The sequence below is a fragment of the Salvelinus namaycush genome, chromosome 16, assembly GCF_016432855.1.
Source record: "Salvelinus namaycush isolate Seneca chromosome 16, SaNama_1.0, whole genome shotgun sequence".
NCBI classification, from domain to species: Eukaryota; Metazoa; Chordata; class Actinopteri; order Salmoniformes; family Salmonidae; genus Salvelinus; species Salvelinus namaycush.
This window is the reverse complement of record NC_052322.1, coordinates 42816998-42829880: the sequence shown is the minus strand read 5'-3', so window position 1 is coordinate 42829880 and position 12883 is coordinate 42816998. Positions and strand designations below refer to the sequence as shown.

Here is a 12883-nt window from a genome sequence, read left to right as displayed (position 1 = left end):
AAGGAGCAATTTGAGTTGATGTTTTCCTTAAACTTCTTCATATAGTGGTTGGCAGGATAATATTTATGAATAATTTTAAAGGAAACCTCCTTAATAAAAAATACAAAAATAAATAAATATGAAACCGCTATTGTTGCATCCGCTAGACCCCAGTTCACTGAGTTATAATGAGAACGCCCCAGTTTTATATGCGCTTATTGCCAGCGCAGCTTTGAGGTTTACAGGCACAGGAAATCGTTCCTTTTCCTGGATAGGCGGGAAAAGTGAGTGTTGCTCCCTATGCAAATATATTTCCTGTGTCTATGAACCTCACAGCTGCGGTAATAATAGCGCATGTTATATAAATATATATATAAATATTATAAATATATATATATAAATATATAAATATTATATATATAAATAAATAAAAAAAATAAATAAATTTTTTTTTTTATATATATATCATATATATAATTAAAAAATATATATATATACATATATATATCATTTTATTTTAATGTATTTTTTATTATATATATTTAAAAAATATATATATTATATATATTTTTTTATTGCAACAATAATAACAATATTACACATCAATACAGGGACATCCCTGTGAATACAATGAAAAACATTTAATAATAAATCACCAGGCAACCCCCCCCAAAAAAAGAATAATTCAGGACATAATTTATACGTGACAAAGCAATTAGACATTAACAGACGTTCAGAGATATGACTTCTGTAATAGCGCATATAAATCAGGACAACTTGTAGGGAGTGTCAAGCAATTGATTTTTGCGCCTTTCACAGAGAGCGCTGTACACAGAAATATCGGTGGCAACCGGTACAGCACTGCTCAAAGTCCCTTCATATGTTATTTCAAGAGGTAGACTGGCTCTGTCATCTTAAACAGCCAAAAAACTCCATCTAAATGTGAATTGATTCTCAATTGGAATATGGTTCTAGAAACATATTTTTATTTTACCTTTATTTAACTCGGCAAGTCAGTTAAGAACAAATTCTTATTTTCAATGACAGCCTACCGGGGAACAGTGGGTTAACTGCCTTGTTCAGGGACAGAACGACAGATTTTGACCTTGTCAGCTCGGGGATTCGAAATTGGAACCTTTCGGTTACTAGTCCAACACCCTAACCACTAAGCTACCTGCCACCCCCCCTCAAAAAAGCATAAATCCCTTTACTTTCATATTACATTCAAATAATTTCACAAATGCAAAATATACACTGTTTTAACTTGCTTTATGTCAGTTGCAGCCAACAGTATTTTTCAGTTACAACATGTTTCTGGCCGCCTTCTTCCAATTACGCGCAGGTGTTCAGAGCATGGAAGATAGCTAATTAGCACAGGTTGTCAGCTCTGTCTTCCCTAAACACCAGCTGTAACATGGATATGACAGTGTGGGAACAATAACCTTAACCCTATAAAGGTGTGTAGTAATAAAACCTTTTTAAATGTTTATTATTATTTTTTTTTTACAAATTCTCACTGATATGAAAGATACGTTCCGAATGTTTCCAAAACCGTACCGCGAGCGATGCGTGTTCACGTTCAGACAGAGTGTCGGGGCTCTTAATAAAAGTTCCCTGGGAAGAAGATACGTTAATCAATAGGCGCCAAATGCATTTAGGGTCTATGAATGGCGTCGGGCTGTCCACGCCTAAAGCCAGAGTAGAGGTTCAACTTCTATTGAGAACTATTATACCAGATGTATTACTATGACCTAAGTGGTAAAACAAATGCACATTTGTTCTGAAGACAGATTGTCAAGGAAACCAATAGTGGGGATTTTCTGGTGACAGTTCCACCTCCACCACCCATCAAATGATAAACTCCAAGCCTGGATGTGTTTTGATGGTGTGTGTCATGTGTATTTGCTGCAGATGGAGATAGTGGCCTCATCGCAGAGTTCACAACCATTTACAGAGTAAGACAACTGCTCTCGCGAGATCCAAGGGCTCATGCAATGGGTCTTATGAAACTGTTTTTTCGGATCTCGCGTGAATACGCCACTGACGGCAGTGAAATTCAGGCAGGGGTGAGAGGTACCCATGAGATGTTTTGAGAATTTTTATACAATTATTTATTTAAATAAAAAATGGCCGCCGTAGAGAGCGGAGACGAGAGACTGTAAGTGTGAATTACATGTATTCACCATTTCAATGTCGAGTTAGATGAATGTTCAAGTCGTTTAAAATGTATTGCTGTATTTAGCTAAAGTAATGCCTTGTATTTTTGTTATGAACTGGTCAGCAGGCAAGCTTACTGAAAGAGGCGTTCTGAATACGTCACCAAATTATACATAAATAAGTATTCCCCTACTTTAGCAGATCATAGATGAGCAAGGAAATGGTCTCAGCTAGATTGCTGTCGTGTGTGTGGGGGTGTGTGTGTCATTTTCTGACCTTTGAAAACACAGCCTGTAGATTTGTAAATATATTTACTGTCAACAAGAATATATCCAGTTGTGTTCTTGTGTTTGCACTCTGTTTTGTCCACATCCTCCACCCTCATAACCAATTTGGCTTGCTGGCTAAATAGCTGGATAGGATGTAGCGTCATCCGGTTACATATGTGGCCATTTGACGTGGTAATTTTGCGACAGAATAGCCACATGTCATTTTACAGTGTTGTTATGACGTAAACCATTTTTATTTATTTTCTTTACATAGAAAAATGTTTGTTTGGTTATGACGACTGTTATCATCTAGCTAAATACTAGAGTTAGCTGACATGAGTTGGCCCATTTTTCTAGAATAACAAATAATGTTAAGGTATTGCTTTAATTGCATGAAGGACTGAGTATGATATAGCAGTCATAGAAAAGTATATTGATGTACCGTGAAAATAATGCCCCCGTATTTTCACTACACTGGCATCTGGTATGGAGATATTCTACATAGGACAATTTATACCCCCCAGAAAATGTATTGTAAATATTCTTTATATGCATTACAATTAGTCAGTTAGGTTGAAGTGATTAGCCTATTGTGATGTAGCTGCTGCTGTAGGCTACGTCTACTTTTACTGTTGTGTAGATCAGAATAATGATAAGATGTAAGATGCTTGTGTGTAATGTGGACCGACCATGTGCAGTTGAAAATATTCGAACCGTTGACATCTCTTGCCTAGTGGCTTCCCTGGCTGGCTGCGTCATTCAATATGCCTGCTATAGGGACGGTGCTTATAGAATATGGTTCAGTCCAGTTCAGGCAGACTGAAGGTTTTGTCCTTAATGCCATATATATATTTCACTATGTGAAGAAACAGCACAACACAATATTTTTTCCCAAAATGTTTTTTTTTTTTACGGCCTTTGTAAATAGGTAGTGAGTAGGTTGGGAGCAGGCTGAGGTTTGTAACTTTATCTGTGACTTTTTGTTTAAAAACATGTACTCTTATCGGCATTGAAGATAAGTTTGCAAAATTCTTGGAACTTTCAATAAATTCCCTGGTTTTCCCCCAAAAAAACTTGGTTGGAGGACACCGGATTCCCTGCTTATTCCCTCCAGATTCCGGGAATCCTCAAACTGGGATTTCGGGAAAACCAGGAAATTTATTGAAATTTACAGTACATTTTTGTTGTTGTCAACCCTAGCAAGACAGCCATTCTTCATATTCTCTGGTCTGATGAGCTGAGACCATGCCTCTGCTCTGCCTCTCCCCCTCATGACTAACGTTGTCTTCCACAGCAGTGAGGAGAAGAGTGAGGACGCCATCCAGACTCAGAGCTCCAACGACAAGGACCCTAAGACACACAGCAAGCCAAAGAAGGTGAGGCGGGAGCGGAGGGATATGGAGAAGGAGAGGCTGGAGTCTTCATCCACCACCACTATGTTCTCCCCTCCTCGTCCTCCAGTCCAGCAGCCCAGTGTAGACCAAGACCAGCCGCAGCTGGCTGAGGCGGGGCCCTCGGAACCTATGGTTACTGCAGTTGGTGAGGCCTCGGGTCTATTTGAGTCCCCTGCTTCGCCCAAACAGAGGAGGTCCATAATCAGAGACCGTGGTCCTTTGTACGACGACCCCTCTCTGCCCCAGGGCTGGACACGTAAACTGAAACAACGCAAGTCTGGGCGGTCCGCCGGAAAGTTTGACGTCTACTTGATGAAGTGAGTAGGCTATGAGAGAGAGCCATATCAAGAATTGTCTCTCAAAAGCATATCTGAAATAATGTCATGATATGATCATATTAAATATAATACAGAGAGATATGATACAGAGATGTGATATTAAATATTTTGCTGGAAGTAGCGAACAAAATCTTGTCTGTTTCGTCCCTCATTGATATTGTAATGTGACTGAATCATAGAGAGTGTTTTACAAGACTGGTTTAATGTGACTGAATCAGAGAGTGTTTTCCAAGACTGGTTTAATGTGACTGAATCAGAGAGAGTGTTTTACAAGACTGGTTTAATGTGACTGAATCAGAGAGTGTTTTACAAGACTGGTTTAATGTGACTGAATCAGAGAGTGTTTTCCAAGACTGGTTTAATGTGACTGAATCAGAGAGTGTTTTACAAGACTGGTTTAATGTGACTGAATCAGAGAGTGTTTTCCAAGACTGGTTTAATGTGACTGAATCAGAGAGTGTTTTACAAGACTGGTTTAATGTGACTGAATCAGAGAGTGTTTTCCAAGACTGGTTTAATGTGACTGAATCAGAGAGTGTTTTCCAAGACTGGTTTAATGTGACTGAATCAGAGAGAGTGTTTTACAAGACTGGTTTAATGTGACTGAATCAGAGAGTGTTTTCCAAGACTGGTTTAATGTGACTGAATCAGAGAGTGTTTTCCAAGACTGGTTTAATGTGACTGAATCAGAGAGAGTGTTTTCCAAGACTGGTTTAATGTGACTGAATCAGAGAGAGTGTTTTACAAGACTGGTTTAATGTGACTGAATCAGAGAGTGTTTTCCAAGACTGGTTTAATGTGACTGAATCAGAGAGAGTGTTTTACAAGACTGGTTTAATGTGACTGAATCAGAGAGTGTTTTACAAGACTGGTTTAATGTGACTGAATCAGAGAGTGTTTTCCAAGACTGGTTTAATGTGACTGAATCAGAGAGTGTTTTCCAAGACTGGTTTAATGTGACTGAATCATGTAGAGTGTTTTCCAAGACTGGTTTAATGTGACTGAATCAGAGAGAGTGTTTTACAAGACTGGTTTAATGTGACTGAATCAGAGAGAGTGTTTTACAAGACTGGTTTAATGTGACTGAATCATAGAGAGTGTTTTACAAGACTGGTTTAATGTGACTGAATCAGAGAGTGTTTTACAAGACTGGTTTAATGTGACTGAATCAGAGAGAGTGTTTTACAAGACTGGTTTAAGGTTGATGGAAATACAAAGATGGATGACACTTCAAAGTATTCAGACCTCTTGACTTTTTCCACATTTTGTTACGTTACAGCCTTATTCTAAAATTGATTAAATAAAAACAATTCCTTGGTGATCTACACACAGTAACCCATAATGGCAGCGTGAAAACAGGTTTTTAGACATTTTTGCAAATCTATTAAAAATAAAAAAATACCGTATTAACATAAGTATTCAGACCCTTTGTTATGAGACTCATAATTGAGCTCAGGTGCATCATGTTTCCACTGATCATCCTTGAAATGTTTCTACAACTTAATTGGAGTCCACTTGTGGTAAATTCAATTGATTGGACATGATTTGGAAAGGCACACAATTGTCTATATAAAGTCCCACAGTTGACAGTGCATGTCAGAGCAAAAACCAAGCTATGATATTGAAGGAATTGTCCGTAGAGCTCCGAGCCAGGATTGTGTCGAGGCACAGATCTGGGGAAGGGTACCAAAACATTTAAATGGGGAATAGTTTGGAACCACCAAGACTCTTCCTAAAGCTGGCTGCCCGGCCAAACTGAGCAATCGGGAAGAAGGGTCTTGGTTAGGGAGGTGACCAAGAACCCGATGGTCACTCTGACAGAGCTCTAGAGTTCCTCTGTGGAGATGGGAGAACCTTCCAGAAGGACAACCATCTCTGCAGCACTCCACCAATCAGGCCTTTATGCTAGAGTGGCCAGACAGAAGCCAGTCCTCAGTAAAAAGCACATGACAGCGTGCTTGGAGTTTGCCAAAAGGCACCTAAAGAATCTCAGACCATGAGAAACAAGATTCTCCGGTCTGATGAAACCAAGATTGAACTCGTTGGCCTGAATGCCAAGTGTCACGTCTGGAGGAAACCTGGCACCATCCCTATGGTGAAGCATGTTGGTGACAGCATCATGCTGTGGTGATGTTTTTCAGCGGCAGGGACTGGGAGACTAGTCAGGATTGAGGCAAATATGAACAGAGCAAAGTACAGAGAGATCTTTGCTCCAGAGTGCTCAGGGCCTCAGACTGGAGAAAAGGTTCACCTTCCAACAGGACAACGACCCTAAGACAATGTAGGAGTGGCTTTGGGGAAAGTGTCTGAACGTCCTTGAGTGGCCCAGCCAGAGCCTTGAACCACATCGAACATCTCTGGAGAGATCTGAAAATATCTGTGCAGCAACGCTCCCCATCCAACCTGACAGAGCTTGAGAGGATCTGCAGAGAAGAATGGGAGAAACTCCCCAAATACAGGTGTGCCATGCTTGTAGCGTCATACCCAAGAAGACTCGAGGCTGTAATCGATACCAAAGGTGCTTCAACAAAGTACTGAGTAAAGGGTCTGAATACTTAAGTAAATGAGATTTTTCTGTTTTTTTATTTTTTAATAAATTAACAAAAATGTGTAAAAAAACGTTTTTGCTTCGTCATTATGGGTTATTGTGTGTCGATTGATGAGTTAAAAAAGTTTTTAAAAATTGTAATCCATTTTAGAATAAGGCTGTAACCTAAAGAAATGTGGAAAAAGTTCAAGGGGTCTGAATTCTTTCCGAAGTGTATTTTTCTGAATCTGGAGATATTTTCTCAGTTCATACTGGTACTTTGCCTTGTATTTTACCACACTTACAGTTGAAGTCGGAAGTTTACATACACCTTAGCCAAATACATTTAAACTCAGTTTCACAATTCCTGACATTCAATCCGAGTAAAAATTCCCTGTCTTAAGGTCAGTTAGGATCACAACTTTATTTTAAGAATGTGAAATGTCAGAATAATAGTAGATGCGATGATTTATTTCAGCTTTTATTTCTTTCATCACATTCCCAGTGGGTCAGAAGTTTACATACACTCAATTAGTATTTGGTAGCATTGCCTTTAAATTGTTTAACTTGGGTCAAATGTTTCGGGTAGCCTTCCACAAGCTTCCCACAATAAGTTGGGTGAATTTTGGCCCATTCCTCCTGACAGAGCTGGTGTAACTGAGTCAGGTTTGTAGGCCTCCTTGCTCGCACACGCTTTTTCAGTTCTACCCACACATTTTCTATAGGATTGAGGTCAGGGCTTTGTGATGGCCACTCCAATACCTTGACTTTGTTGTCCTTAAGCCATTTTGCCACAACTTTGGAAGTATGCTTGGGGTCATTGTCCATTTGGAAGACCCATTTGCAACCAAGCTTTAACTTTCTGACTGATGTCTTGAGATGTTGCTTCAATATATCCACATCATTTTCCTTCCTAATGATGCCATCTATTCTGTGAAGTGCACCAGTTCCTCCTGCAGCACAGCACCCCCACAACATGATGCTGCAACCCCCGTTCTTCACGGTTGGGATGGTGTTCTTCGGCTTGCAAGCCTCCCCCTTTGGCCAAAAAGTTATATTTTGTTTCATCAGACCAGAGGACAATTCTCCAAAAAGTACGATATTTGTCCCCATGTGCAGTTGCAAACCGTAGTCTGGCTTTTTTATGGCGGTTTTGGAGCGGTGGCTTCTTCCTTGCTGAGCGGCCTTTCAGGTTATGTCGATATGGGACTCGTTTTACTGTGGATATAGATACTTTTGTACCTGTTTCCTCCAGCATCTTCACAAGGTCCTTTGCTGTTGTTCTGGGATTGATTTGCACTTTTCGCACCAAGTACATTCATCTCTAGGAGACAGAACACGTCTCCTTCCTGAGCGGTATGACGGCTGTGTGGTCTCATAGTGTTTATACGTGTGAACTATTGTTTGTACAGATGAACGTGGTACCTTCAGGCGTTTGGAAATTGCTCCCAAGGATGAACCAGACTTGTGGAGGTCTACAATGTTTTTTCTGAGGTCTTGGCTGATTTCTTTAGATTTTTCCATGATGTCAAGCAAAGAGGCACTGAGTTTGAAGGTAGGCCTTGAAATACATCCACAGGTACACCTCCAATTGACTCAAATGATGTCAATTAGCCTATCAGAAGCTTCTAAAGCCATGACATCATTTTCTGGAATTTTTCCAAGCTGTTTAAAGGCACAGTCAACTTAGTGTATGTAAACTTCTGACCCACTGGAATTGTGATACAGTGACTTATAAGTGAAATAATCTGTCTGTAAAAATTGTTGTAAAAATTACTTGTGTCATGCACAAAGTAGATGTCCTAACCGACTTCCCAAAACTATAGTTTGTTAACAAGACATTTGTGGAGTGGTTGAAAAACTAGTTTTAATGACGCCAACCTAAGTGTATGTAAACTTCCGACTTCAACTGTATCTTTACAGAAAGGACGTTTACAGATCCGATTACAGAAATGTTAAATGTTAGGACGTTTACAGAAATTACATTTACAGATCGGTTTACCGTTAGGACGTTTACAGTTAGGAAGTTTGCAGATCCGTCTACAGAAAGGAAGTTTGCAGATCCATTAACAGTTAGGAGGTTTACAGATCCGTTTACAGTCGGGACGTTCGTTGTGATCTGTATTTCAGCCCAGAGGGGAAAGCCTTCCGTTCCAAGGTGGAGCTGATCGCCTTCTTCCAGAAGGTAGGAGACACCGCCTCCGACCCCAACGACTTCGACTTCACCGTGACAGGGCGTGGCAGTCCCTCCCGCCGCGAGAAGAGACCCCCAAAGAAACCCAAGGTGATGAAACCGTCAGGGAGGGGCCGGGGTCGGCCGAAGGGGAGTGGGAAGTTACGCCCGGCCATGGAGGGCGTGGCAATGAAGCGTGTGGTGGAGAAGAGTCCTGGGAGGCTCTTGGTCAAAATGCCTTTCAGCGCATCCAAGGCATCTGAAGCGGCGGGGCAGCCGCCATCGCAGGTCGTAGTCGCCACGATGCGCCCTGGACGGAAAAGGAAGGCGGAGACACAACTGCAGACTGCTCCGAAAAAGCGGGGGCGTAAGCCAGGGTTGGTGTCAGCGGCAGTTGGGGTGGCGGATTCCAGTACTTCCTCCTACGCAGCGGTTGCTATCGTCGCCGCAGAAGCCAAAAGGAAAGCTCAGAAGGAGTCTTCCACTAAGCCAGTGCAGCAGACCGCTCTACCCATCAAGAAACGCAAGACCAGAGAAACTGTTGAGGAGTCGAAAGACATTCCAGCTATAGCCGGGGCAGGGATAGGGACAGGGAGTGCTGTGGTGGTGGTGGCAGCAGCAGAGAGGACAGACCAGGGACAGAAGGATCAGGGACAGAAGGATCAGGGACAGAAGCTGCCAAAGAGTCCAGGGAGGATGCACAAGGACAGTCCCGTGACTGCCGGGCTGACCGCAGAGGACAGTGGTGGGGCCAGCGTTGGGTCTAATAGTGGGGCCAGCGTTGGGTCTAATAGTGGGGCCAGTGGAGGCGGCAGCAGCAGTAGCATCACTACCCCAAAGAGTCACAGCCACAAGAGAAAAGAGCGTACGCCGCACAAACACCTTCACCACCACCACCACCACCACCGTCGCCACAGTCACTCCTCTGTAGTGGAGGATCCTCCTCCCCCACCCTCCCAGCGGCCCCCTCATCATCACTTCCCCGGCTTGACTATGGGCCTAGTCTCCCATACAGCCAGGGCCTCGGTGAGGCCAGGGGCACTCCTGCAGAATGAGCCCCAGGACCTGAGCACCTCCAGGGGGCCCTGCCGGGCCAGCACCACCACGGCCAGAGGAGAGAGAGAGGAGGTCCGGGAGGTCAGACAGGACAGGTGTCCAAAGCCTCCGGTAGCTGCAGTGGTGGGAATAGGTGACACCAGGGCCAACAAGCATCAAGTGGGCATGGCAGCAGGGACGGTGGAAGGGAGGGATTTGAGAGACATTGTATCCTTCTCAGCCGTACCCAGACCTAGCCGGGAGGAGACGGTCTCAGCCGTACCCAGACCTAGCCGGGAGGAGACCGTCTCAGCCGTACCCAGACCTAGCCGGGAGGAGACCGTCTCAGCCGTACCCAGACCTAGCCGGGAGGAGGCGGTCTCAGCCGTACCCAGACCTAGCCGGGAGGAGGCGGTCTCAGCCGTACCCAGACCTAGCCGGGAGGAGACGGTCTCAGCCGTACCCAGACCTAGCCGGGAGGAGACGGTCTCAGCCGTACCCAGACCTAGCCGGGAGGAGACGGTCTCAGCCGTACCCAGACCTAGCCGGGAGGAGGCGGTCTCAGCCGTACCCAGACCTAGCCGGGAGGAGACGGTCTCAGCCGTACCCAGACCTAGCCGGGAGGAGACGGTCTCAGCCGTACCCAGACCTAGCCGGGAGGAGACGGTCTCAGCCGTACCCAGACCTAGCCGGGAGGAGACGGTCTCAGCCGTACCCAGACCTAGCCGGGAGGAGGCGGTCTCAGCCGTACCCAGACCTAGCCGGGAGGAGACGGTCTCAGCCGTACCCAGACCTAGCCGGGAGGAGACGGTCTCAGCCGTACCCAGACCTAGCCGGGAGGAGGCGGTCTCAGCCGTACCCAGACCTAGCCGGGGGGAGACGGTCTCAGCCGTACCCAGACCTAGCCGGGAGGAGACCGTCTCAGCCGTACCCAGACCTAGCCGGGAGGAGACGGTCTCAGCCGTACCCAGACCTAGCCGGGAGGAGACGGTCTCAGCCGTACCCAGACCTAGCCGGGAGGAGACGGTCTCAGCCGTACCCAGACCTAGCCGGGAGGAGACGGTCGAGTCTCGGACACCGGTCACTGAAAGGGTTAGTTGACTGCGTTGCAGGACCCATGTCTGTAAGGAGAGAGGAGACGTTTAGTGCAGCAGTGGATTTTTATAAGAAAACAACAAACAGAAAATGTGTACATAAAAACAAAAGGCAGCTGTTGGTTGGGCTGTTTATCTGTTTATTGACAAACAAATAACGCAGCTTAATGGACATCCCACAACAGATTGCTTCCTGATTCATTTTTCCTTTAAAAAAAAATGTTTTGTAATTGTTTTGTTCTTTCTTTTTGCTTTAAACCTGTTAGTCATCCACTGCGACCCATGATCCTTTGCTCAAAGCTTACAGGACGTGGAGGACCTACACTTCCTGTATACATCATCAGCCGGAAACTATGGAATCCATGGTTTAAGATACCATTGTTAAAATGGGACTGAAACAGGGTTGGATTTGCCTAAAGCCAAGGCACATGTCCTGTCTGGCCCTTTATAAAGTGGACTTGCCAATTGTTCTGTGCTCCGTGGATAGAGGCCTCACAATATACATATGCCATGCAAGCTGCCACTGCTTCTGTTGTAGCATCTTCTTATTACCGCAGTACCCGCAGGATGAGTCCAAAATGGCACCCTATTCCCCATTTTAATGCACTGCTTATAGGGTCCTGGTCAAACAGTGTGCACTGTATCGGGACTAGGGTTCTATAGGACTCTGGTCTAAAGTAGTGCACTGTATAGGGAATAGGGTGCCATAGGGCTCTGGTCTAAAGTAGTGCACTGTATAGGGAATAGGGTGCCATAGGGCTCTGGTCTAAAGTAGTGCACTGTATAGGGACTAGGGTGCCATTTTGGATGAAACCTCGGTTTCCAGTCCACGCTCTACAGTCCAGGCCTATTCATTTAGGTGACATATGTTTTCCTCAACCTATAATATGTCCATGCGTCCCAAATGGTACCCTATTCCCTATGTAGTGCACTACTTTAGACCAGGACCCTAAAAGTAGTGCAATACTTTAGACCAGAACCCTAAACGTAGTGCACTACTTTAGACCAGAACCCTAAAAGTAGTGCACTACTTTAGACCAGAACCCTAAACGTAGTGCACTACTTTAGACCAGAACCCTAAAAGTAGTGCACTACTTTAGACCAGAACCCTAAAAGTAGTGCACTACTTTAGACCAGGACCCTAAAAGTAGTGCACTACTTTAGACCAGAACCCTAAAAGTAGTGCACTACTTTAGACCAGAACCCTAAAAGTAGTGCACTACTTTAGACCAGGACCCTAAAAGTAGTGCACTACTTTAGACCAGAACCCTAAAAGTAGTGCACTACATAGAGAAGAGGGTATCATTTGGGACTAACTCCTGAAGCTTTGAAACGAAAACACTCTTGATGCTGACCGATAACTTCCTATCTGATGGTTGAGGTGATGAAACCACAGGGTTTTAGAGGCCTAGATACACCAATGACGTGTGGTTTGATGAATGTTTGGCTCCTGAAAACAGGTTCAATTACAATTCCAATTCTACTGATGCCTTTTCTCGTCGTTTACTTATGTAATGGAGGCTGACTGTAGTCCCACAAATACACAGAAGCAAATAATAGAATAACAATCATTAAAACAGTATTATTTTATTTTTTTACTAGTAATGCAAATGAGATGGTAAAATGTCCATGTACTCAGTTTCTCCTAAATTGAACTGTTTCCCCACAGTCAGACAGGAAGCTAAAAGCACAACTGGACCCAGGCATTATAATAGCCAATGCTCCATAGATTTGTCCCCCCAATTTTTTTGTTGTTGTTGTCAATACCTAAAGTATCAAAAGTTTTCTATATACTCAAATGACATCCCAAAGACAATATAAATAACCAAACCCGCTGGAGGAAGTTGTTTTGTTGTCTGTTGTGTTTGGGGGGGAATTTTTGTTGTTGTCAATAATTAAAAAGTAGACAGCATAGTG

General features: G+C 43.8%; 1 protein-coding gene across 3 annotated transcripts; it reads left to right on the top strand.

Moving 5' to 3' along the window:
* Window positions 1-2023: 2023 nt before the first annotated feature.
* LOC120061460 (methyl-CpG-binding protein 2-like) lies at window positions 2024-11943 on the top strand. Of its 3 annotated transcripts, none has more exons than XM_039011282.1 (4): window positions 2024-2137; window positions 3700-4116; window positions 8795-10964; window positions 11233-11943. In XM_039011282.1, the coding sequence occupies exons 1-4, from the start codon at window positions 2106-2108 to the stop codon at window positions 11335-11337; spliced, it is 2724 nt and encodes a 907-aa protein (XP_038867210.1). In that variant the 5' UTR covers window positions 2024-2105; the 3' UTR covers window positions 11338-11943. The 3 variants fall into 3 exon arrangements, with proteins under 3 accessions (XP_038867210.1, XP_038867212.1, XP_038867211.1); XM_039011283.1 differs by having other exon boundaries at window positions 2029-2137; window positions 3703-4116; XM_039011284.1 differs by having other exon boundaries at window positions 8795-11349.
* Window positions 11944-12883: the final 940 nt, after the last annotated feature.